Here is a 27382-nt window from a genome sequence, read left to right as displayed (position 1 = left end):
GCGCACACACACACACACACACACACACACACACACACACACACATTTAGTGAACAGATGCTTGCACAAAAGGACATCAGCTGACACAGTAGCAAAACTCTTTTCAGACGATAATTCTCTGTTTCTCCTCTCATCTCCCCCTCATTTTACCTCCCTTTCCCCTTTCGGGCATCCTCTTCAAACGTGTAGCATTTTAACTAAAAAACTTTTAGGTGGTTAAAAAATAATAAGGCGCGGTGTAATTCATATTTGATCATCATCATCTCTTTCTGTCAGAAAACCACCCTATTTTGAACACACATATCTTTCTTACAGTACATCAACGTTATGTGTGGGTGAAAGTTGTGATATTATTCTAGTGTACTGAACCATGAATAGCTCCCCAGCTCTTCTCTAGCGCCGTATCCGTGTATATTTGGCACCTCTGGTTTGTTTTTGGGTTAAATGTGGGTGTGGGGAGGCCAGCGAGCAGGTGGTCAGGATGATGTGAGAGCTGGGCAGCTGCAAATTTAGGCCCTGGTCTGATCCGGGCCTCCGCCTTCAACAGCCACACAGGAAAAGCAATACCCTCAAGAGACTCAAGCAGAGTTTCTACACCACAAACATGCACATATACATGTTCAAATGCTAGTATACAACCCATAATGTTAATTTTTTTACTTCATTTTCTCACCCCCACCAACACACACACAGTGGGGGAGCATCTGTTAGGGCTCGAGTTGGAAAGTGTTTCCATCAGTGTGAAGCCCTGGGGGACTGACAGCGCTCTACAAAACACCTCGCTTAAAGATCTCAAATTCACCCTCAAAAACAGTCAACACACCCATATGAACAAATAGAATGTGTATCTAATGTGGTCTAATGTGTGTGATAGTGTGTTGGCATTCAGGGAAAGCATTCCTAAGATAGCCTGAGAGAATACAGTTGGTGGCATTTGCATATCTCCTACTACAAACCCTGATAGAGAGTTAATAGGTAATTCCAGATTCTCTCCATTCATATTCAGCCTTTATCATTTCTTTCATGTTACAAGCTATACAGAACCATTTGAATACTATACAATTATAGTTATCTCACTGTCACAAGTGTTTGAGTAAATACTGAGTATGGCACTTGGTGAGATGGTTCAATGGTCTATGGAAAATGGCCGTATTCACTTGTGTGGTGTGTGGTGTTGTTTCTTCAAGAGAATTAAAGTCAAAATTATCCATCATCCATCTTACAGTGGCCTCAGAAAGTAATTAGATACACTTTGGCTTAAGTAGGCCACACTTAAAAAGCATTAATGTCTTTTGATATATTATTTTATTATTTATATCAATTTTATTTAAAAATGATTTAAAAAGACATAGCTTAAACACTTTTTGTGTTGCATTTTATTACAAGAAATATTAAAGTTGCATTACTGAAAAAATAAAAAGATTTTAAGCATTTAATAATAATTATACATATTTCTATGCCTCTGTTATCAGTTATAAAACAAAAGATATATTATTCATAAATAAGAAAAAATTATTTATAATATAAATATAATATAGTATATATATATATATAATTAATATTATATATATATATATAGACTATATTATATTTATATTATATATAATATAGTTTCAAGTCTTCAAATAGTTTTTGGGGCCACTGTATAGCACTTCATTCAAATAAATAAATTGATTAAATAATAAAATTGGCTTCAAATGCTGACAGTAGTTTTATTTTGGTCTTATTGACATCTGTGCAACACACTTTTTAAACACAATGGCTTTAGCAATGAATTTTTCAAAGTGGAAAAGAAACCAGTAAGCCAGAGATATTTTTTCCAAAACACACTTTATTTACAAGGCAGTTATAAAAGTTTGTATAAAAAAACGTATGAAAAGTTCATAATCAGTGTAAAAAAAAAGTGTTTGTACTTTAAGCTAATACAAAAAGGCAGCGAATAACAAAAACGTTACTGCTAAATGCTTTTGATTGGACACTGCAATCTTAGTATCAAAGGCTGATTGTAATATCAAAAACAAGCCGACTAGGTATAAAAGCAACAATCATTTCAGTGTTTCAAAAACTAGAAATACCAGTGTAAATCTGATTACAAATTGACATAAAAAAGTGTCTATGAAAACGTGATTAAGAAATGTTTTATCATCTCAAAGGCAAATTTGTGACCATTTAAACCCTTGATTTGAAAATGCTTGGTAAACCTTGTTTTTCCTATTTAGCGAATACAAAAACTGGGGAAAAAAAACCAAACACTTTTTGTTCTGTTGAAATCTCTGCATAGTTGATCTAAACCCTGAAATAGTGCTAATACAGTGAAAGCTCGACATTGTGGTTTCGATCTTGAACGCTTTTGAAATGGAAACACTACTAAACTGGCAGAGTACCTTTGTACACTAGATATATCACCTAAAATCTACATTAGGCAAACTTGAATTTTCAAACTTGGCAAAGTCATTTTTAGGCATTGGGCACTTTTTGTTTTGGCCAGGAATACATAGCAGTGCTGTTAGGCATTTGGTTGAAATACATACGATCTCTGCAAGGGCAGTTCTGTCGGACACCCACAGATACGGAGTACAAATCTTGTCTAGTTTTGGGTGTATATGATTTTGATAATGCTAGGAGGACACACACTCCTTACAATTAACAGACATTTAGCGATTAAGAAGTGAGCAATACTGGGGTCAAACACTGGCAAAGGCGCCCACCGTAGCTAATTATTATTCTTAATACAAAATAATAATAAATTACTGCAAATTGTTCCTTATATTAAAATCCATAAAATTAGAACCCACATAGAGAATTCATTTCCCATATATAATACAAAATATATAATACAATATTATTAAATTGAAATCAAAAAAGGTAGAAAAACACAACATGAAAAATGTCTTTGGTTGCTTGAATCAAATGACGGCACAGCTTAAACATTGGCGACTAACATCGACTGTGCAGTCTACGAAATGGCTTTTAGCCTCTCCCAAATAATGTACCACAAGTGTAGGAGTGTTCCTCTTTTACTTCTTTTCAGAATGATTGTCTTCTTTCACTCTTCTTCCTTTTCTATATTTGTCTCGGTCTCATTCTATCTGTCTCTTTACATGACCAGTGCTCGCGAAGAATAATTGCTGAGGTATTTGTGCGTGGCTTCGGAGGGCATCGTTTGCTCTTCCGTCTTCCCACAAAGCACCTGTTCCCATGTGCTCAACTGCTGAGAGAGAGCAAAGGAGAGAGAGAGGAAGTAAAGATGGAGAGAAGTAGAAAAAGTCAAAGATGAAAGTGATTGGTCAGGTTTTGCATAGCCAACACTTCTGTGCCTAATAAAATATAACTTCACAATTTTATGGCACAATTCAGCACCTGGAGTCATAAAGTCAATGTGTACTACTACAAAATGAGCTCTAAAGTTTTACCAACCAACAATACATATTTAAAGAAAACATTTCATTAAAAAAGTGTTAAATAACATTTGATTTCAAAATTTACATTTGGATGCTTGCTTTCATATTGGTTACATATCGGTCACTCTGATACATCCACTAAAATTCATGTCCAAATACGTTTCAGATGAGTACATATAGGGCTTTCTGATAGTAGATATTGTACCTGCATAGGGCTTCCCATGGGTCTGTGGGGCAGCTGGGCTTTGTGTCCATCCTCAGTTTTCTCTGCGTTTGGAAGCATCAGCACAGAGCTAGTCAACAGATCCTATAGGTTCCACAGAGAAAAGAGCCATCAAATGTTAACTTAATGCAGAGAAATAACATTTACTCTGACGTACGTATACAAGCGATATCAAAATACTCACAGGCATGTCGTGGGCGGAGCCACTGGAAGGAAACAGCTGGGTGTGGAGATCTTGCCCCTCCCACTGCAGACAAGCTGACTCCACCTATAGATCCCAATCCATAAGATCCATTTACATCATTGACTACATCCAAATACACCATGCATAAATTACTGTATATTACTTCCATAATCCTGCGTATAATATCTAATGTCTAATTCACACACCCACTCTTACACAGAATGATCAGACAAGTTCAACTGCATACTGATATATTACAGACAAGAAGCTCTTACATTTGAGCTATTTGAATATCACATTGAGACGTATTCAAATGAAGGGGCCCACATCATCCCAAACTGACCTCCTGTTTGATCTTCTTTAGGGGGGGCTGGTCCAGGTGCACCCCCCCAACGCTGATCTCACACTCCTGAGGCTCCTGTTTAATAGCACCAACTACTCCAGAGTCCAGTGAAGGACTATGGGCCTGGAACCAGAACAGAGTCTTGAATAAAATATTCCAAACTAGTGATGCACCATATATCGGTATTATATCGGTTACTGGCCGATATTAAAGGCTTTTTAAGTTATTGGATAGTATTGGATATTTAATTGTGCACGCTCATTTTCTTTTTAAAGGCTTTTTAACTTATTGGATAGTATTGGATATTTAATTGTGCACGCTCATTTTCACGTAAATTTTTTAAAACACCATAATAAATAATATAATTAATATAAATAAATAATAATGTTAAATCTTTAGCAAATCTTAAAAATATACTGTACAGTAATGTTGTTTTTTATTTTTAGTGTTTTATTTTACATTTTACAAATAGTATAGAATTTTTAATCAGCCATAGCATGAGATATTATAATAATATAATAAATATATATAATAGTAAAATAACAAATAAATACATAAATATATGAATAAATTTTAAAATACAAATAATGACATAAATTATATTTTTTATTTAATTTATGTAATTGACCTTTTTATTTAATTTTTATGTAAATTTATGTCTCACCCTCTTCAATGGTCCGTATTTGGTGTCTTGCATTGTCAGTGTGGATTTGAATGGAGTGGGTGTGCGAGGAGAGCACTCCATGATGGAACGCCTCAGGTTTGGGGTCCTGAACCTGAAATGGAAGGCACTCACGTGAGTGTCTCATTACAATCACATTAATCTCATTAAGTCTCAATCATTTCATTTAACTTGGGATTTTGCTTTATATGTGTACGGGAAACTTCTTATATATCGGATCATAAAGAACGCAACTATAAATGCAGAGAATACTGGAATGGACACTTACAGCTCATTTTCCTTCTGAGGCCGAAGAGCAAGGTCTTTCTGCAGTGCTTTCTGGGAGCAGACAGGCGAGGACGTGACAGGTAAGTTTTGACTGTCTGAGTCTGGGCTCACTGATGCATTAAAGAACTGCAACAGAGAAAAAGAGGACAACAATCAGATATTGAACTGAAAACCACATATTCAATATTCAGAGGTGTGGGGGTCAAAATCAGCATAAATTTGATTTCAAAAACTGAGTTTCACATATGAGTAACAATACTGTCTCTAGGCTAAAAGTATTATGGTTGTTATGGTACTGTATGATCAGAGCATCACTAACATTTAATGAAGAACACTGCAAAATATTTGCTAAGCATAAAATTGTGAAGTGCAACATAAATGTCAGAGGAAATTCAAAAGGTGCTTGCATGCTTATAATTGTACATCGATAATCCAGTGTTCATTGGAGATTTCTTTCAATTTCCCCAGGTAATCAAGAAAACAACAACATTCCTTCATGCACAATACTGAGCTGAACCCGAACGATTTCTGATATTAAAGTCAAATGCTGTCTCGATTATGTAGCGTTTGACATCGCTAGGAAACTAATTTACTAAAACAACCAATCATAAGACAAGCAAAATCAACAGTGCCACTGATTAAACACTCATTCTGAAAAGATCAAATGAGTTAAGGCGTCATAAAAGTGTAGCACTAAGAGCTGATGTAATACACTCTAATATCTTTTTCTTAGCACACACTTTATGACCCTAGAAACACTCATGGGCTCTATAAATGGGTTATGTTTGGTGACGTGACTTTTAGATGAGTCCTATGTGTGTTGACTTATGCAGACTGATATGTATTAGTGTGAAGAGATTGATTCAGGGTGATCAGATGATCAATGATTGAGTTATTGGGTGACTGATTGATTATGGTAGAGCGTTTTCAGGCTACCTGAGAGGGAGAAAAAGGCAGGTGTCTGGTGGCTGAATGTTTGGGCGTAGAGAAAAGAAATGTGAGGGCACTGCTGTCATCGCTGTGGGCGGGTGAACCCTGATTGGATTGAGCCTCCATTTTAGGAAACCTCCTATCGGAGTGTATGTTGGCCCAGATAGACGGGGCCTGAGAAGACGAGATCACGTGAGGACAGCGAGGGTTACGCTGGCTATCAGCTAACCATTCCTTTTAGATCTAACTTAGGATACTTTCATGGTCTCTTACCGAATCAATAGCGTCAATAAACTCCGGTAAAGTGGAGCTGGCGTCATTGTTTGGGCTGTTCGTGTTGCCATGGGCACTTTCTTCTGGAAGGCATCCCTGCTCTAGGGATGGAGCCAGGACTGAAACCACCACACCAACTGAGCTGTCCGTCAAAGAGCCTCTGTTCCACCCACCGTAGCCGCTCATGGAGATCTGTGAGAGAGGGCGAGAAAAGATTTAGAGAGAAGCTCTGTGGGTGTAGGACAGAAATTAAGCAAAATAAAGAGAGGGATGCATGCAGGAAGTACGGTCAGAAAGAAAGGGAACTTGTCGAGTTGAATGATGTGAAGTGTTGGGAGGGGGTTCGGAGTTGCACAAGGAGTTAAACAGAGCTTGTGGTGTGATAAGGCACAATTGCATCATTTAGCCAAGCAGTTAGAATGTGAAATAGACCCCCAGATGTTTCCTCCAATTAATCATACACACACACACACACTTACTGGTAGTGCCTGCTGTCCCTTCAGCTCGTTTTCTGTTGACATCAAGAGCATCTCAATCTCCTTCACCCTCTTTTCTTTCTCGGGGTCCTCTTCGCTGTAGTGTCTCTGTATCACAGGAATCAAAACAGTGCAAAGTGAACAAAACAATCTATTGCTCTATTTTCCTCTATTGTGATACTGAACTGAAAGCAATTAGATTAAAAAAAATATGAAAACTATAAATAAAACGTCATATTGTTGTGAATATGTATGTATGTATTCAATTCAAAAACATACTGCACAAGTGTAGTTCGATTCACAAATAAATGAGACGACTCTTTTTATGATTGTCAAAATACTCTGGTTTGAATTAGTCTACTAATGAGATACACATATACATTTACTGTTATTTTAATTTAATGCATTCATGCTGAATTAACAGCAATTTGCTCTTGGGTTACCTGGATAGCAGCAGTGCCATGTTGAGGAATGTTCATGATGTTCAACTGAACAGCAAGTGGAAATGGCACCTGAACACAAGCAAAAAAAAGGTATTAATTACCAACTGAGAAACAGCATTCATACAAAACGCTGTTTTAACTTTATGGCTAATAATAGTGTTATTTTAATAGGTAAACATTTGTGAGATAAGGTTAACTCGTACCCGTTGTGAGTCAGACAGTAGTGAGTAGTACGGATACTGATTGCTCATGGAAGAGGCAGGCATGGATGTATTGGTCGGTGTCTGACTGTAGTTCAGGAGGTGAGATTTAACGTAGCTGTTATTTAGCGGAGTGGGGCTGACTTTAGCGGCTAGCTGCAGGTAGCCTTCCTGCTCGACTTTCCGCCGCATCGTGGAGTTCCAGTGGTTCTTAATGGCATTATCAGTTCTGATGACAAAAACATAACAATAGATTGTCATTATCACATACAAATGCATAGAATATAGTTTGTAAGTACCGTTTCTTTACCTGCCCGGAAGTAGCTTGGCGATCTCAGCCCATCGGTTTCCAAGTTTCTCATGCGCCTGGTAGATGATCTGATCTTCTTCCTCAGTCCAGGAAGTCTTCTTCACCTCAGGGTTCAAGTGGTTGTGCCAGCGCTCTCTACATTGCTTCCCAATCCGGCCCTTTAAGTGCTTCGCAATCACAGACCAACGTTTGGGGCCGTACTTCTGAACCAACTCGATCACCTGAGAAAGAGAGAGAAAAAGTTAGAAGTTAGTAGTGCGGGAAAAGGAAAAGGAGGTTAGAGCTGAAAGAGGGGGTGTATTACAGCCCAGCACAAACCCATAGAGAAAGGGAACTAACATTGCATAAGTGTTTTAGGATTGCACACAGATACAGATAGTGGTATTACGCTGAATATCTGCAAAATACACCTGCTAATGACTTCTGCTGGGTCATAAAAATGACGATAAATAGAGAAACACCTGGTCCCACCAGTTAATCATTACAACACAACACCCACTTAATGGATCTTTATTTTCCCCCTTAACATTCTCCTGGTTGCATGCGGATTAGTTGGTTTTGTAACTGCAATCCTCTGGCTGTATTTTGGTTATTCGAGGTAACATATTGTTTGTGGTTTGGTTATTTTGTGTCAAATTGTAGATGTCTTACCCGTTGGTCTTCTTCTTTAGTCCACGGTCCTTTTATAAGTTCAGGGTTGAGAACTTTCTGCCAGCGATGCTGACACTGAACATCTGTGCGATTCTGTGACACACACACACACTTACAGTTAGGTAACAGACAATGGAAACTAATTTTAGGTTGTCAATGTGGTGTGTACTTTGAATTAAAGTAAATTGTTGAGTTTAATATGAGTTCAATGTTCTGCATAGGATCCCAGGTGTTTCGGAAACCCCACACAGAGTGAATCAGAAATGAAACAGCTTTAGTTTCTGATTCTTGTTCATGTTTTGAGATTGATGCAAAGAAATCTATAACTAGAAGTAGATGATTTTTGACTGCATATAGCGCGTAGTTATGTGTGCATGTGTACTGTGTGTTTTTGTGCCTGAGAAATGTTATACATTTATATGTGAACATATGTTTCTACCTGAATGCACATTTGTGTGTGTTTGTACATCCGTGTGTGCATGCAGGTGCACAGTGGATTCTGAAACTCTGCCATACACCCCACCCCCATTTGACTCTGTTCCAAACTAGGCCAACCAATGAGGAATACCCAATTATGCAAAATCCTCCAAAACGTGCACACACTTCTACAGTACCTGATCCTTTGGCTATTCACATGCAAATGCACATATATAAAACACTACACCTAACATAACCTAACCTAACCTAACCCCCTAAAGCCTAAATACACAAGCTGCATACATGGACGCACACTTAAACAATCATAGACACAAACACACACACTCACAGGTAGAAAGCTGGCAATGACTTTCCAGTCTTCAGAACCATGATGCTCTACCAGCCTTGTGGAAAAAATAAATAAGGGAGTGGGGGACAGGAAATAAGACAGGAGCAGATCCTCATGAACATGATAGATGTGTTTGATGACATATGTAAAAAACACCCTTTCACCCCATACGTCTATCACGCGTTGTAGAAAAATTAAGCGATAACACAGTCAACACAAAACTGAAGTTGATGAACCAGTACAGCCGGCAGGTTAGGGTGCAGGGGGACACGCTCAGAGAAACCTGTTCTGATGTTTTTGGTTTCCACAGAAACAGTGAGCGTGTGCGTGGACTGGCACTGTTTCATGATGGAGAGAACGTGTTCAGACCTGCACAGGTACTGTCAAAACCATCTCACCTGGCCGGCTCTTGGCCAATCAGGATGGAGCACAAGCAGACGTGGAGAACAATGTTCTCCTGGCCTTTGTGCCACAGGTGTATGTGTGTTTATGTACTTTTAAACCTCATATTTATCCTTAATGCCAGTGCTTAAAACAAAAGATTAAGATGATTGCTCACTTCCTTGACTACAAGTATTTAACTGGAAATGTAAAGCTCAAAACGCACCTAGCTCACTGAAATTAAAAAAAGACATAGTCAAATAGATAGTTTAATTTTAGTGTGCATTTAGGGTTGCTGACTAACTATACATGTGAATTTAAATATTTGTCAAAATAGTCAAGCTGTGGCTAAAACCGTATTCAGAGGAATATAGGTAAACATTTGTGAGATAAGGTTACTCATACCCGTTGTGAGTCAGACAGTAGTGAGTAGTACGGATACTGATTGCTCATGGAAGAGGCAGGCATGGATGTATTGGTCGGTGTCTGACTGTAGTTCAGGAGGTGAGATTTAACGTAGCTGTTATTTAGCGGAGTGGGGCTGACTTTAGCGGCTAGCTGCAGGTAGCCTTCCTGCTCGACTTTCCGCCGCATCGTGGAGTTCCAGTGGTTCTTAATGGCATTATCAGTTCTGATGACAAAAACATAACAATAGATTGTCATTATCACATACAAATGCATAGAATATAGTTTGTAAGTACCGTTTCTTTACCTGCCCGGAAGTAGCTTGGCGATCTCAGCCCATCGGTTTCCAAGTTTCTCATGCGCCTGGTAGATGATCTGATCTTCTTCCTCAGTCCAGGAAGTCTTCTTCACCTCAGGGTTCAAGTGGTTGTGCCAGCGCTCTCTACATTGCTTCCCAATCCGGCCCTTTAAGTGCTTCGCAATCACAGACCAACGTTTGGGGCCGTACTTCTGAACCAACTCGATCACCTGAGAAAGAGAGAGAAAAAGTTAGAAGTTAGTAGTGCGGGAAAAGGAAAAGGAGGTTAGAGCTGAAAGAGGGGGTGTATTACAGCCCAGCACAAACCCATAGAGAAAGGGAACTAACATTGCATAAGTGTTTTAGGATTGCACACAGATACAGATAGTGGTATTACGCTGAATATCTGCAAAATACACCTGCTAATGACTTCTGCTGGGTCATAAAAATGACGATAAATAGAGAAACACCTGGTCCCACCAGTTAATCATTACAACACAACACCCACTTAATGGATCTTTATTTTCCCCCTTAACATTCTCCTGGTTGCATGCGGATTAGTTGGTTTTGTAACTGCAATCCTCTGGCTGTATTTTGGTTATTCGAGGTAACATATTGTTTGTGGTTTGGTTATTTTGTGTCAAATTGTAGATGTCTTACCCGTTGGTCTTCTTCTTTAGTCCACGGTCCTTTTATAAGTTCAGGGTTGAGAACTTTCTGCCAGCGATGCTGACACTGAACATCTGTGCGATTCTGTGACACACACACACACTTACAGTTAGGTAACAGACAATGGAAACTAATTTTAGGTTGTCAATGTGGTGTGTACTTTGAATTAAAGTAAATTGTTGAGTTTAATATGAGTTCAATGTTCTGCATAGGATCCCAGGTGTTTCGGAAACCCCACACAGAGTGAATCAGAAATGAAACAGCTTTAGTTTCTGATTCTTGTTCATGTTTTGAGATTGATGCAAAGAAATCTATAACTAGAAGTAGATGATTTTTGACTGCATATAGCGCGTAGTTATGTGTGCATGTGTACTGTGTGTTTTTGTGCCTGAGAAATGTTATACATTTATATGTGAACATATGTTTCTACCTGAATGCACATTTGTGTGTGTTTGTACATCCGTGTGTGCATGCAGGTGCACAGTGGATTCTGAAACTCTGCCATACACCCCACCCCCATTTGACTCTGTTCCAAACTAGGCCAACCAATGAGGAATACCCAATTATGCAAAATCCTCCAAAACGTGCACACACTTCTACAGTACCTGATCCTTTGGCTATTCACATGCAAATGCACATATATAAAACACTACACCTAACATAACCTAACCTAACCTAACCCCCTAAAGCCTAAATACACAAGCTGCATACATGGACGCACACTTAAACAATCATAGACACAAACACACACACTCACAGGTAGAAAGCTGGCAATGACTTTCCAGTCTTCAGAACCATGATGCTCTACCAGCCTCTTCAACTTCTCATCCTGTAAAAAAAAAAAAAAGTACAGTAAACACTGTAGCATTGAATACACAATCAAATGAATAATGCATTGTTAAATAAGCAATAATGAATGTTTACATTAAACAATAAATACATAAAGCTACATGAAAAATAAAGGGTTATCAGTCAAACTAAATGTAAATACAGTGTGTTTAATTTGTTACTGAAAACACAGGATGCAATATCAAACAAAAACAGCCAAAAACACTCCAATACATGTAAATATCATGAAGGTGCAAAAAATCTTTAGCTTAGTGGGTGCAAGACCCACTTTGAACTATATATAAGATAATTAAATATAAATTCATACATATAAAAATATGTTTTAATGTCTTTTTTAAATTTGTATTCTTAATTTTTTGTATTTTATCAAAATTAATAAAATACAATAAAAATAATAATAAATCAATAATAATAAATTATCAATATTCATTTGTAATTATTAATTTGTAATAATAAAAATAATTAATAATTGGAACTTAAACGTATTTGTTTTTTAAGTATGGATCAGAGGGTTAATCAAAACAAAAAAATAGCACTCAAACAAAGCCAGACAACAGTTTTAGCATACCTCCTCACGGGTCCAGCGTGTCTTGCCGAGGTGGCGTTTTCCTGTCTTGGCATGAGGACCATCGTAGTCATGATCATAAATCTCCACATCATCATCATCTTCGTCGCAGAAACAGTGAGCGTGTGCGTGGACTGGCACTGTTTCATGATGGAGAGAACGTGTTCAGACCTGCACAGGTACTGTCAAAACCATCTCACCTGGCCGGCTCTTGGCCAATCAGGATGGAGCACAAGCAGACGTGGAGAACAATGTTCTCCTGGCCTTTGTGCCACAGGTGTATGTGTGTTTATGTACTTTTAAACCTCATATTTATCCTTAATGCCAGTGCTTAAAACAAAAGATTAAGATGATTGCTCACTTCCTTGACTACAAGTATTTAACTGGAAATGTAAAACTCAAAACGCACCTAGCTCACTGAAATAAAAAAAAATAAAAAATACTAGTCAAATAGATACGGTTTCATTTTAGTGTGCATTGAGGGTTGTTGACTAACTGTACATGTGAATTTAAATATTTGTCAAAATAGTCTAGCTGTGGCTGAAACCGTATTCAGAGGAATTTTTTTTTAAATATCAGTCTAAATATGAGTTTACCATTATCATCTCATGTGACCAATATAACAAATGCGTTATTTTTAACCTGTTGCCTGAGCTTGTTAAAAATTTATTTATTACAAAAGCACATGCATGATAGCTCTAAAATTTGAAACAAACTTAAAGGAGAGTGCATGCAAAAATCACCCTCATGTTAAGCTATTTTCTTTTTTCATCCTGTCTAATATTTCTTCAAACAGAAAGATTACGTAGCATGACAGCCGCTGTCACCATTCACTTTCATTGTATGGGAAAAAGATGCAGTAAAAGTAAACGGTGGCCGAGCTGTCAGATCCTCATGCTCTCCCTAAATCTCTTTTTCGTCCGACGCAAAAACGAAAGTCATGGTAGTTTGGAACAACATGAGGGTGAGTAAATGATGACAGTATTTCATTTTTGTGGTGAACTATCCCTTTAAGACTATAATACTAGTTATTCCAAATCCGACAACTGTAAAGCGGATTTAGAAAACTCAGTGAATATAATCCATCCGGTTTACATATAATCTCAAAATTAATCCAAACGTTATAATGCTGGATTACCTCCATGAAAAAAAAAAAACTGGTGAACAGTTAAAAAAAATTACACGAGAACATGCCGAGATGTTTCTGCAATCGCCCGCTATTTTTCAGTCACACTACGTCGCCGCTGACACTGTGCCTCTCGTCCATTGTTTCTGAATCATAACGAGTGTGTATTCTTTGGGGAAGTACCGGATCTCACCGTAACCTGTCCAGCGGATTTGCACGCGCAGGTGAATGAATGAAAATTTAAATGAACACGAGCGCGAGACCACCGCGCTGGCGCGAGCGGAGAGCGCACATGCCATCCACCTGTTCATCGCGGCGCGGCGCAACCAGAAGAAACAACTATTCCGCGGAGAGATGAGTGCGTCTGTAAAAATGCAACTAAATACAAGCACTCCACTTCTGAGCATGCATAGTAAATGTAATGCTGTCAGCACGAACTGTCTAGCTAGTCTTGAGTCTAAATGCCCGCGTGTGGCTGTGGAGCGCAGTCTCATAATATAAAGGAAATACATGCGCTCATCAAAGTTCTCATCAAAATGCGTAACTCTTAAAACTTACCTGTGTCTGTGCCGCCTCGCCATCCCGCTGCTCAAGAGGAGGGTAACAGTTGGAGAAGTGATGGTGAGTGCGCTCGGCTCAAGTGTGCTGAAGTGGAGTGCTGTCAGCTCCTCTTCGAGGAGGAAGTGCCGATATTAAGCTCTCTACGGAGTGTGCGATATTGTAAACAGATCCATCAGACAAAGCTAGGGCTGTCTCTCCCTCCCGCTAAATTTGGCGCCTCGGGTTCTGCGCATGCGCACAACCGCTCTACTATTCAGACATCAGAGCGCCTTTTGAGGGAGAGGTCCGCGCTAATCGTTCACTGTTGTTCTTTTGGAACAATTATATTGTGTTTTTCGAGGTAAAAAGACAGGGAGGGGTGGCAGCGGGTTTCATAGAGTACAATGTGGACTCTGAGTGGGAGTGAAAGTTGGGCAAACAGGTGGAAACAGAGCGTGAGGGGTCCGGGCATCCTCTACCCAGCGCTGTTTCTGCGGTACTGAGGCTGTCCTATAGTGAGTGATGGAATCGTAGAGAAATTTCGAGATTCCTCTGGTTCGCGAGCCCTCTTGAAGATGAAAAACGGTGAAAAATATAATAAAAATATTCTTATTTAATTTGCAAAATGATAAGATCATAGTTTAACAGAGTGTATAACAAATAAATACATTTAACACTATTCTTTCAAAACGTGCTCTCTGCAAACCAAGATTTTTGTGACTTTTACCAGACATTTTAGAAGCACCATAAATGCAGATCTGTAAATAATAAAAAACTAAATCACGTTTTATTAAATTCTATAAAATACCAATGATTACAGCAAAACGTAAAATGTGTATCTTTAACACGTTATCATATGAACAACCGGCAATTAACTTTGATTCATTTTATTTAATTTATTGATTTAATTGTTTGATTGATGCTTTACGATGCTTTAGTGGGATATGAGGATAGTAACTGATTCAGTGTTTTTGATTCACTAAAAAGAACTATAGGAATCATTCGTTCAGGAATCGAACTTCGCAGGGGCCCCGTATGTTTTTGATTCACTAAAACGAACCGACTCATACGAGTCATTTTTTAAAGCATTGGACCGCACCGTCTCCCTATGTTTCGAAATGTGAATTCAGAAGTTGTATCTTAATAGCCTATCAGTGCAGAAAACACTGAGAGAATATTTTAGTAATGACAGAGTATTTTAGTAAAGATGAACGAATTAGGCTACATGTTTCATTTTATGTCATTAGATTGCCGTAGCCTGTACTTTTTAAAGTTCCCTTTCCAAATATGCAGGTGTTCAGTTATTGAGAACCAACTGCCCAGAAAACAACTTGATATGTGATGTTCTGTTATTTCCTTTTAATTATTTTTTTCCCCCACTTCTCTCGCTTTCATCGGGTTAAAACGGTTTCGCTTTTCCTTTTCCAGAAATGTACCACCTCTGGGTTGCTAATAATTTCACTTTGCGTCACGTTACACAATACATAGGCATATGGCACATTTTGTTATTGAAAGTCACAGTCAGATAGGTTATTTGTCTGGATGGAAAAGTAGTGCAGCTTGTTTAAGTTCTCCAACAAGTCCAACCTGTTGCCATGTGATAGTCTGCGTAATTGCATAATCATCGAGGAGGGTAACCAGCAAACTCACTCTGTCACACACTCTTGAGGTTCGTGGTCTATATGTTTTGTTTTATAGGTTGTCTGCTCATTGCGTTCACTTGGTTGGCATATTGTGACCGTCACTTATCATATCGGTCAGCGCGAGCCATTGTTTCTGACCACTGACGCTCACGTGCTCAGCAGAGCTCGTAGTGTCTGCGCGCTTGCTGAGAGCGCTCATCCATCCATTCCATTGCAGAACAAGGAGGGGTTATTGCGGGGGTGCTTCATTAAAAGAGAAAACACTAACACAGGCGACATTTTATTTCAGTAGTCTACTTCCCTATGATGAGGTAGCAGGTGATTTATGACTACACAACAGATCAAAACTTCAACATGTCACTATTTGCTGTGGTGTCAATAATAGCCACACATAAAAATGTATGGATTGCATTGCGTAAATAACATAATATCAAGCCCAGCAGAATCTAAAACTACCTTTACAATATTTAAATTTATGTTGTTCACATTATAAGTCAAAATATTTGACTGCAGAGTGCCAAGATTGACCAATCAGAGTTAACTAGGCTACTCTGGAAAAATGTGCAATAAATTTCAACTGGGGTAGTATTATTAATAATAATAATAATATATTATTAAAACATACTATTAATATTATCACTACTATTGCAGTTATTTATGAAATATAGCATTAATCAAGAGCATTGCTCATCTGTAAGGTCCTGACAGGTTTCTGAGTAAAATGCAGTAACTAACTGGATGATTCGTCTCACTGCACTCTCCTGAGGCTTCTACAAACATCAAATGCACAAGGAGAATCACTTAATGTGAGTGCATCTGCATGATGATGTTAAAGTGCACAGTTTTCCATTGCAGTATGTTTGTGACCTCAAAATATTTGTGAGTCAGTCTGGAAACAGACACCACATACAGACTACAGACTTAATGATGTGTGAGACTGACCTGTGTTTAAGGCCTTATTAAAATGATAAATGTTATTCCTGTCCCCCCCCACTCACCCTCCACCATGATACACAACCTGTGGGTAACACATTTTAGAAAGATGCAGTGAATGAAACATCCCCCACCGCACACACATACCACACCGGAGGTGAATCATGGGTCAGTCAAATGTTTATCTCCTGTTTTGTCTTCTACTAGTTGCTACCTTAGTTTAGTTTAGTTTACCTTGTCAACAATAGCAAGAAAACACAAAGTAGTTATGCATATGTCATGCATTGAATCTTTTTCAAAATGGACCTTCATGTTTACGTTTTTTACTAAAAATTGTATGTATCCGTATGAATCGCATTGTACAAATTCATACAAAATTGCAACCTCATAAAAGTTACGTTTCCTCATTAGATCAGGTTGATTTTTCTCCACATGGAAAGAACCCCTCCCACCCATGTCATGCATTGAGGCTCTTTTTCCAACACACTCTCATGCAATTCATAGCTTTTTAAAGTTTTGGCAAATTGATGGCTAATTCGCATGAATTCGTACAATCTCATTCATACATTTTTGTACAATCTGCTTATATCCCACTGCAGTTTGGTTAAGGGGTGGACCTTCATGCTTACATTTTTCCCATAAAAATTATAAATTCATATAAAATCACCACCCCATGACATAGCTGAGATTGGGTTGCTTTTTTTGCACATGGAAAGAACCCCTCCCACCCATGTCTTCGCAACCCATGTAGACTTGATATAACTGGGTCACTCTAAGAAACCATGAAGCATCTGTATAGCTGCAGTGCTGAGTGTGTTTTTAAGCTAAATTTAGACATGTACTCAAAAGTTTTAAATGTCATGCAGATGTGAATGAAACCTATTTAGCACAAACAGTGAGATTAGTGACTGTGGTTAAATCTCTCTCATTATGTTTCTGTACCTACCTGATGTACAGAACAACACATTCATACATTACCTCAGTATTCCTGACTTGTAAGACATTAAATAGTAATCAAATTAATTTACCATTAACCAGAACTCCTATATCCTCTCCTTTATATTTTAGATAATTCACCCGATGTTTCCTATAGTCCAGTATGAATGGTAATTTAGAAGATATGAACAGGGAACTAAGCTGATTTTCCTCCCCAGTTTTAGGGTCATTGTAAAGTACTGAAACTGAAATATCAAGATCCTAAAAAAATCTGATACAGCAGAGAGGAGGAGGAAGATTGAAGGTGGTTTCCAGGAGTAGGTTTTGCAGCTGCTGAGTCTTGTGTTCCAAGGACAGATAAACTTTACAGGGGATTTTTTTCTCCACTTGGGCAGCTGTATGGAGGTCAAAAGATCAATTAAACACATGACAGTAAGTGAAACATATACACATTATAGATAGGCTACCTATATTCGGAAAACCCATTGACAGTGGTTCCCCAACTGTCACGCAACTGTAAAATAATCTCGTCATAAATTTAGTTTGACAGGCTACACATTGTCACACGTCAGTGTTTTAATTTTTAAATTCACGTTTGAAAAAGTATTTTTTTACACTTTTGTTAATAATTCAGCTGTCTAAATATACGTCTAAAATGAAAATGTTCGAAACTTAGCATGTTAACAATAATATCCGCCTAAATTCAAGTTATAAAATTACTGCTTTCATTAAAAACATAATTGTTTAATCTCGAATCTCCTTCGTAGAATTTTAGAGGCTTTCAGAATCTAAACTTTAATGTACTTCTACGAAGTCTACGTATTTTCTCACTGCGCATGCGCGTGTCTCCTGTTTGCGATGGCCGTCAACATGGCGGCAGTGGAGTGAGACGCATGTCTAAACTTTACACTGACAATTGATTTCTTGCCTCGCGTACTTTGTTTACGTGAAAGAAAGCCGTCGAACAAAAAATGTCCCGTCACAGGAATGTCCGAGGTTATAACTACGACGAAGGTATATTGGAGGAATATGATATTTAACCGCTTTTGTGTAAAGAGGCCTGTATGGTTGCTAGTTAGCTGGTTTATTTATACAGTGTTCGGTGCTGCAGATTATGACAGATTGCTATCGTGTCACTGTTTCAGTTCTGTGCTTTTAAACTCAGATAGTAGCTTCTAGTAATAGTAAACACAGCCAACATTACATTACATCTGGCTTTTGTATTTTTTTATATATATTTTGGTCAGCACACATCAGCTTTGTAGTTTATATAAGACAAAATAACATCTGGTTTCTTTTTCCTGTAAGATTTAATACATTTTACTCTATTTCAACCCTGTATTTGTGCCTTTTGACTGTCAGTTTTGTTCATAACTTTTCTTGCATGGCTTCAGGTGGAGTGGCTGACTAAGCAAAGATTTTTTAGGGTCCATCAATGCTTTTCTGTTTGTTGATGCAGCGGGATTGCTTTAACTAACTGGGAATATAACAGAATTGTCTCCATTTCTTCCTTGTTCATAGACTTTGAGGAAGATGACATGTACGGGCAGTCAGTGGAAGATGACTACTGCATCTCTCCTGCCACTGGTTTGTGTTTAGTATTAAATAAATGTATAAATTCTGTATTATGAGTGTCCCCGTCATTTAGATCAGCCATAAAGCCCAATTGCAAAACGTTTCTAATGTAGTTTATATTTTTAGTTTGAAGATTTGTTTATTTAATTATAATTTGCATATCATTTTGGTCATATTTGCTTGATTAAGTTGATAAAAAGATTCGGTTTGAACCCAGTAACCTTTTAATTTTACTGGATTCTATGACCCATTGCAATGCCATTTATGAAAATACACCATTTGCCTGTCTTTTTTTATTTTTTGAATAAAATAAAAAATCCCATATTCATTAACATGTTGAATAAATAGCTGTATAATAATGTTGTTAAGTTTTGTCTGTTATGGAGATGTTTGTGAAATTATGTTTTTCATAGCTGCACAGTTTATCTACTCACGGCAAGACTCAAGGCAGGCTCGACATGTAGAGACCCTGGAAGAGGCAGAATATGAGGAAGAGGAGATGCCAACATCTCCCACCATTGCAGGCACACTAGACCCACTACAACAAGGTACACACTGACTTTATGGGTTAAGATGGCCACTTAGTTGACTAGCTGGCTAGTAAGTCTTTTAGATTTAATATTTTTAATAGTAAGCCTTTAAAGGGGTTGAATATAGAGATGCAACTTCTCAAAGAGGATTTTAGAGGGCAGATAGTCTAAAAGTTAGGCCTGTTGCTACTATAGACTTTCACAATGAAGTAGGGCTGCACGATATATTGAAATATAGCAAATGTAAATATTGCAATATGCATATCGCAAGGGCGTACGATATCTGAATAACTTTAATAATAGGCTACTTAAATCAAAACGTTGCAAAAGGTCAAAGTTTTAGTTCGACGCATATAGCAGAGAATTGCTTGCCATTAAAAAAGAGTTAAAGGGGTCATATGATGTGATTTCAAATTTTCCTTTCTCTTTGGAGTGTTACAAGCTCTTGGTGCATCTCGCACAGCGTATCTTCAGTTCTGCCGCACACGTGCAAAGCGCGCACACACACACAGAGACGCGTTTCAGACGGCACGCGAACACCGAGTTGATTCGTCTTTAGCATCTCCTCCTTTTCTTTCTTTTCCAAGAAAGAATGTGAAACAAATTGGTTATATAATTTTAATTTTTAAATATTTTAAAATATAGTTGAAATTGATTTTACACACTTTAAGCAATATCGTATCGCATATCGAATTGTTCGTGTTAGTATATGTAATTCAAAGTGAAAAGTGACGTGACTTGTAGCAAAGTATGATAACCCATTCTATCAATTTGTGCTCTGCATTTAACCCATCCAAGTGAACGCGCACAAACACACACCATGGACACACACCCAGAGAAGTTACTCTCTTTTTTGTGAGAACTATGGTTTGTTTTTGTTGTGGAAATAAAGATTAAATAGTTATTTAACTTACAGTATATATTTGGTGAGTTTCTGTCAGTTGCCCTATAGAAGTGTTGCACTGTTGTATCTCTAATAAATGCGTCTGATTAGGGTCTGGTGGACTACATCAACTTAACCAGCTTCCTTAAGACAGGTTAAACAACTAGTTTGTTCAGACAACCCAAAAACTAGCAGATTGTTTAAATAAAAGTTTTTAAATATTTTTGAAAAAAGTCTTTTATGCTCACCAAGGCTGCATTTATTTGTTATAAAGTACAGTAAAAAAAGTAAAATAAGTTAAATATTATTGCAATTTAATGTTTAAAATGTAATTATTCCTGTGATAGCAAAACTTAATTTTCAGCAGACATTACTCCAGTCTTCAATATCACATGATCCTCAAAAATCATTGTTTTGATGATTTACCGCTCAAGAAACTTTTCTTATTATTATCAATGTTGAAAACAGTTGTGCCGCTTAATATGTTTTGTGGAAACCTTGACACATTTTTGGGGGTTTTTGATGAATATAAAGTTTTAAAGAAAAGCATCTTATCTTTCCAACCAGGCTTTGTATGAACAAAAACAATTGTGTTTTTATACTGATGATATTCATTCATATAATATTTTGTGCCTGTCCAAAATCCAGATTCAGTTTTGAGGAATGTTAACATTGCATTGGGAATCTTTTGTATCAGTTATCATCCTTATCATCCTTATTTTCCTGTTTGTTTGTGTTTTGTGACAGGTCGGTTGTATTCCTGTTTGGATCAGATGAGAGCTGTGCTGGGAGATTCAATTCCAGACTCCACACTGACTCAGGCAGCTCTGAAATATGACTGTGACCCTCAAAGAGCCCTTGATTTTATTCTAACTGAGGAGAACACCAATGCACACGCCCCTCCAGCCAGAACCAACCCACAGCCCGAGCCTATCACCACAGCTGCACCACAGAAAGGTACACAAACACGCCCTTCCACCCAAAACCAATACACACCACCAAAAAACACTACACACCCTTATAGCCATTAGCTACCCAGAATATATCTGTGTTACTTCCACTTAAAAATGTGCCCTATTATGTATTTTAATCTAAAATGAAAATGAAAACCACTCCAACAAAACCACAGATAGAAAAAAAAACACGCATAAAGTTGGCAAGAGGTCTCAGGGGAAAATGCTAAATTCCAGGGTTTTTCCAAAACAGGGGAGAACCTAATTTTTTTTCAGTGTTGGAGGCTATAAATAATAATAATACATTAAAATAAATTTAAAAAGTATTAATTTGATAAAATACTACTAATACAAATATTTATTATGTGTATAAATTAATTATAATGTTAAAGAAGGACACCTTTCATCTTTAACTTATAATTATAAAATATAAAAATGTAAGGTACAAATTTTTCTCTATGCTTCAATTGATAACATTTTTTATTTTTTAATCGCTGATGTCCTTAATTTTACAGTGTATAACGTATTGCCTTTTTCTTGCTTTCTCTGTGGTCTCGGCTAACCAATGAAATTCGATCACCTTCCTCATCCTCTCGGTTGCACTCTTTGACTACAATTGGCCCTCGTAAGGTAAGGATCCTTATTTCCTCCCTCACACAATAGTACTAAGACTGTATCAAGTGCACATTCATGCAAACAAGGCAGAGAACAATCTTACAACCTCAGTGATCTGTTAGCCATGCCTGACCCAAACAAGTCCATACCTGCTGCTCTAAATCCTCCCCCTGGTCTGGGAAGTTTGGGAAAAGACCATTTAAAAGAGGTTTTGTCTCAGAATTTAGGTAGTGATGGTGGACGGTCTACTTTAGGGCAAAGTTCACTGGCGCAATTAATAGCGGAGCATGAACCGAAGTGTACAAATGTTCCTCCTCTAATTCCCTCCACTGGTCTCTCATTGGATAACACAGTTCTTCTCACTACCAGTCCTTTTGGTTCTTTTCTTGGTCCTGCTGCCCCACTTTCTGCAGTGCTCTCTCAGGGTCCTAGTGTCCCACCTATGTCTGGTTTGTCTGTTGGTTCTAGTGCGACACTCTCTTCTGGTCTCTCTTTGGGCACATCTGTCCCAGCTGGTCTGGGTGCGACATCCTCATCTCTTTTAACCTGCTCTCTCAGTAGCCTAGCGCTACAGGATTCCAAGCCATCTGCCCCTCTTCCTGTCTCGTTAGGAAGTTTGAGCACTGTCCTGCAAAGCAGTGGACCGTTGGGAGTACCTGGGCAAGCAAAGAGCTCTGGAAGCCTTTCATTGGCTGAGCTGATCCAGGAGCATCAGGACAACAGTCCCAAACTCTATGACAGTTTGCCAGGACTCCAAAACACACATAATTCGCATACAACTTGTCCTCAAAACAATCAAAAGCCTATCCGAACATCTGCTGCAAATGCTCCTCCTGGCTTTTCAGAGGCACCATCCCTGTCCAATCTCATGTCCCAACACCAAGCGTCACTTGGTCTGCAATTCCCAACATGCACTGCATCGCTTAAGAGTGAAAATGGGTCTAAGCATCAAGCATCAAACAAATCTGCAGTGGCTGTACATAAGCCCCGCCCACTTAGCTTAAATCAGAGCGTCGATCTTAGCGCACTCATGTCCCAAACATCTCCCGATGGTCGTTCGCCAACCCTGTTGAGTTTTACCCGCATCTCCGCCAGTCAGAAAAAACGTGTGTTTGCTAAACAATCTATTTTTGCATTAGCAATGTGTGTGCGTGTGAGAAACGAGAAGTGCCAGTGCATTAAAGCGACACATAATGCTTTCTTATACAGCAGACAGATGGAGAGAGTGAAAGAACGAGTGCAGTGTCCACCTCTCCATCACATCACCCCGTTTTCTTTTGACACACCCTCTCCGGATGACATAGTTAAAGCGAATCAGAGAAAAGCTTTTACTCGAGACTGACTTGAGAAACACCTTTTTCTCTACATTTTTAACATCTCCCAAACTTAAATCTCTCTTAAAAATCTCTGGGTATTTTGCAGCTCAGGTTCATTTTATGTTTTGCATGTCACAGCCACATTTTTGGCCATAATTTAAAGGAGCAAGGCTATATCGAGAAGTTGTCAGACTGAATGGTGAATAGTAGTGTATATAGAATGAACTGAATAGATTAGCATTTATAAATTTAGGAAAATATGAACTTTCAGATGTCAGTCATAAGTCAGCACTCAGATGGTTTGTACATTTGAGCCCTGAAATTATTTAAAGCACTAAGACTGCTATTTTACTTCATTACCCAAATAATACTTTATACTTTTGTATTTTCGAATGTTGTATATTTATTTACAGCTAACCATTACACTTTTGCACACATTACACCATTACACTACACCATTACATTTTTTTTGTCTGAAGCATCACAACCTCAGATAGTAATTGAGTATTACTTTTAAAGTCTTTAATATTTTGAATTTTTCACTTGGATTTTCATATTTTCAGAATTTTTTAAATGGTTCATTAAGCTAAATATGTATTTTTGTACTTGATTATGTAGTTTTATGACATTTTGACAAATTATGCTGAAATTCTAGAGTCGCTCTACAAAGCAAAAAAGAAAATACAGGAGCAGATACAGTGCAAAAATAAATGAAAAAACAACAGATTCTCTCTACATCTGTTTTGCTGCATTTTGAAATGAGGTGCAGTGCTGGTTTACCACAAACACAGAAAGAGGGAAGACATTTGGGTTTGGGGACACCTGGAGTTTTTCCTATTACGTGTTTGACACGCAGCGCTGTAAAAGTGCATTTTAGTTATTATAATAAAAGTTCGATACACATTTTCAGATTTTTTTCAATTCAGTTTTGATCATTTGCTGCCTTTTTAATTTGTTTTAAAGCGCTGATAATAATAATAATAATAAGTGACTGTTGTGGCCATGGGCCTGACGTTTTGTATATATTCTGAAATAAAGATTTTCCAGTTTCATTTCTGAGATTGATGTTGAGGTGTGTGTGAATATGTGGGGGTGGAGGGGAACTTGATGTGTGTGTTGAGGCTGAGCTTGTTTTTGCTCACCTTAAAGGGTGTGTTAACTTGTGGTGTTTATTACTTACGTGTGTCTGCTTGACTGCGTGTGTGTGTGCGCATATGAACATATAAAACAGAGAGTCTTTGTGGCCACATAAAGGTGTTAACACGCCCAGAGCATATTGGAAGAGATTTTTACAAAGGCTTTGCTTTCATTGTGGTAGACCATCCACCATGGGAGATGATGCACAGATCTGAAGATGGTCTGAAAACACTCAACACACACACCCTGTGCACATTTAGATTGACTTTATTTCCTCATTGCACACTGACCTGGTCACCAAAACCAGTTTTCAATCTGATAATCACTTGAAAAGAAGGGTGTTCATTGGGATTGTTAGTGAATTAGACTTAGTTAAGCCTAAATAAACTAGAAGAGTCAATTAAGAGCCAAAAAGTTTTGAACATTTAATCACTGACAGTTCTTGTTGGGTTTAAATGTTCACAGAATTTCTTCATTTAAATGCACACAAAATTACTAGTGGTGCTGTATGTATGTAATTCTGCCATCATTTACTTCCATTCCTCTGCAGAACACAAAATAAGTCATTTTGAAGAACTGTTTTTTGTCCATACAATAATAGTCAATGGGGTCCAAACACTGACTTTCATTTTATGAACAAAATTTTGTGTCATACAGGTTTGGAACAACATGAGGGTGAGTAAACGACAATTTTCTTTTGTGTGAACCTTTAAATAATAAACTTTGATGTGTAACCTTTCCTGCATAGTTTGGGTCACACATGAATGAGATCTTGCAGTTTAAGGAAAGGTGTGTTTTTACATTTCTAAGAAATCGCAGTTATGATTTTGCATCTGGCGGATAATTAAACTGGTGAAAATCCCCTAGACTTAAAAGGAGGGTCCTGTGCCATATCTAGAGACCAGAATATCTTGTTGATGGGCTCTTTTAACTTGGAACACTAGGCAGCAACTTTATAACCTCTTTAAATGTTCTTAGCAACTCCGTGGCAAACATCTGGAAAACTCTAGCAAGACAATGGTGCTAGAGTTTTGCATGGGCAAGCGTCCACTCTTTTCTTCAGAAAATGTAAAAATCCTGTTTTACTGTTAAGATGCTTTGACTGCACAGACTTTTAATCTTTCTTTCTCACGTGTTCTTGTTAACTCTGTTTGCCGAGCCAAGCGTGGGTGAAGGCCTGTGTTTGAAAAGCATGGTGCATCTCACCTTTCACACTTGCTGTCTTTCACTCTGTTTTGCAAATTCTATCTCTTTGCCATCTGACCACCTCAAGTCATCTATCCCTTATTTCCCCCTCTCTGTTTTCTCTGCCTGCATTTGCCACCCACACAGGAAAGAGTGACTGGTTTACAGCTGGCCGTGTTACTGCTCTTTGACGTTTTCTCCCTTTTTTGCACTTTGTGGCTTTTGCAGAAATGGTGATATGTCATTGTGCCTGTGCTGCGAGACGTGCAGCACTACATAGATTGGTCAGAGAGCGAGAACGAGAGAGGTTATTGACCCTATTTGAGAGCATCAATAAAGATAATTTGTAGCTAGTTTTCTTTTTCTCTTTCTCTGGCAGATTGTTTCTTGTTTTCTCATACTTTGCTCTCCCCTGAATCCTGTCAGTAGAACTAGAGATGATTTTACCCAAATTAGACTGAAGACCTGCAGAGGTTTCATATACAGTAATCTCTATACCTATTTAATTTAGCTAAAGGTAAGAATGAGAATTGATGGTTAGGTTTATTAGTTTGGAGTTGCAGATTTGAACAAACCCTAAATGCTAGAAGTTAAAGTTTGGCATCAAATCGTCCTGAACCGTTTGTGCTACTAAGATTTATTTATTTATTTTCATCTGACGGATGGTAAAATGAGTGATGCAATCCCATAGGTGTAAGTAGTAGGAACCTAAGTCATATCAAAGGGTCTGAATATCATAGAGACATGGTTGGTTTTTCTATGAAGTAAAAAACTAGTACCGTATTGTCCCGAATATAAGACGATATTTTTTTCTTGGAAATCCATCTGAAAAAACACGGTCATCTTATATTCAGGGTCTAGACCAGTGGTTCTCAACCCGCGGCCCGTCACGAATTCAAATGCGGCCCACCGTGCTGAACACAATTAAAAAAAATACTTTCAGTTTTACAATTCGTTTTAGTTTTTACATTAATTTACAAATGTACTAAATAAATATAAGCTATAGCCTAATGTTTTTATGTAAAATAATTTTGTTTTTCATATATTATTTTCAGACATGAGCAGTACTCACATAGCCTAATTAACGTTACGCATTTAAAGTAACGACCAAGCGGCCAGCGGCAGACAGTGAGCATATGCTTGATCAATTTAGCCTTCTCAAATCATCACGACTTGACTAAAATAAAATCTATAGATATAAAACAGTTCAAGCATATAACAATGTTTAAACGTTAAAACCTAGATAAATGTGCGCTGTATCCAATAGTTTGCGCAGAGAGTGGAAGCTGAAGCGCGCTTTGCAGGACACAGAGACGCCAGCGCGAGCACTTGCATTTTTTTTCAGTGGATACACCGTCATTTTTGCTCATAAAGGTAAGAGTAATACATCATTCGTAACTGTAAAGGGTCTACTTTTATTTGTGTGCACTCACAATATCAACAAAACATTGTGCTTTTATAAAATAAAGAAATCAAACATGATGCGCTTGCTGCCGTCTCTTCTTCAACAGGAGCGCTTCACAAAAATGAACCGAAACTCAGCGAATACATGCCTCACAGACATGATAAATATATCTATAGAAAGCTTTAAATTACTACTTAACGAAATAAAACAAATCAAAAAACAAAAACTCTTTCATTATAATCATAATCCGTAAAGATGAACACAGAACTCTTCAGCTGCGCTGACGGCA

At 37.9% G+C, this 27382-nt stretch overlaps 2 protein-coding genes across 4 annotated transcripts in view; one reads left to right on the top strand and one right to left on the bottom strand.

Annotated features, from left to right (window-relative positions):
- Positions 1 to 1811: 1811 nt before the first annotated feature.
- LOC107723715 (transcriptional activator Myb) lies at positions 1812 to 16633 on the bottom strand. Its single transcript, XM_016532425.1, has 15 exons — positions 16624 to 16633; positions 12320 to 12456; positions 11660 to 11731; positions 10894 to 10986; positions 10243 to 10463; positions 9936 to 10161; positions 7223 to 7291; positions 6783 to 6887; positions 6304 to 6495; positions 5102 to 5226; positions 4816 to 4927; positions 4152 to 4274; positions 3809 to 3892; positions 3607 to 3708; positions 1812 to 3211 (listed from the first exon to the last, which is right to left on the bottom strand). Exons 1-15 carry the CDS (start codon positions 16631 to 16633, stop codon positions 3098 to 3100), a joined length of 1785 nt encoding a protein of 594 aa, XP_016387911.1. The 3' UTR covers positions 1812 to 3097.
- Positions 16634 to 18337: 1704 nt separating this feature from the next.
- Positions 18338 to 27382, top strand: part of LOC107723734 (HBS1-like protein) — a 31548-nt gene continuing 22503 nt past the window's right edge. Inside the window, exons 1-5 of one of the 3 annotated variants that reach the window (XM_016532442.1) lie at positions 18338 to 18508; positions 19016 to 19081; positions 19483 to 19617; positions 21230 to 21439; positions 25161 to 25178. In XM_016532442.1, the coding sequence (XP_016387928.1) occupies positions 18466 to 18508; positions 19016 to 19081; positions 19483 to 19617; positions 21230 to 21439; positions 25161 to 25178 (472 nt within the window). In that variant the 5' untranslated portion in view covers positions 18338 to 18465. Of the gene's footprint in view, positions 18509 to 19015; positions 19082 to 19482; positions 19618 to 21229; positions 21440 to 22070; positions 24274 to 25160; positions 25179 to 27382 lie in introns of those variants that run through there. The other 2 variants (XM_016532444.1, XM_016532443.1) reach the window with 2 other exon arrangements.

The sequence above is a fragment of the Sinocyclocheilus rhinocerous genome, unplaced genomic scaffold (assembly GCF_001515625.1).
Source record: "Sinocyclocheilus rhinocerous isolate Xijiao unplaced genomic scaffold, SAMN03320098_v1.1 scaffold905, whole genome shotgun sequence".
Lineage (NCBI taxonomy): Eukaryota > Metazoa > Chordata > Actinopteri > Cypriniformes > Cyprinidae > Sinocyclocheilus > Sinocyclocheilus rhinocerous.
This window is presented reverse-complemented; position numbering and strand designations above follow the sequence as displayed.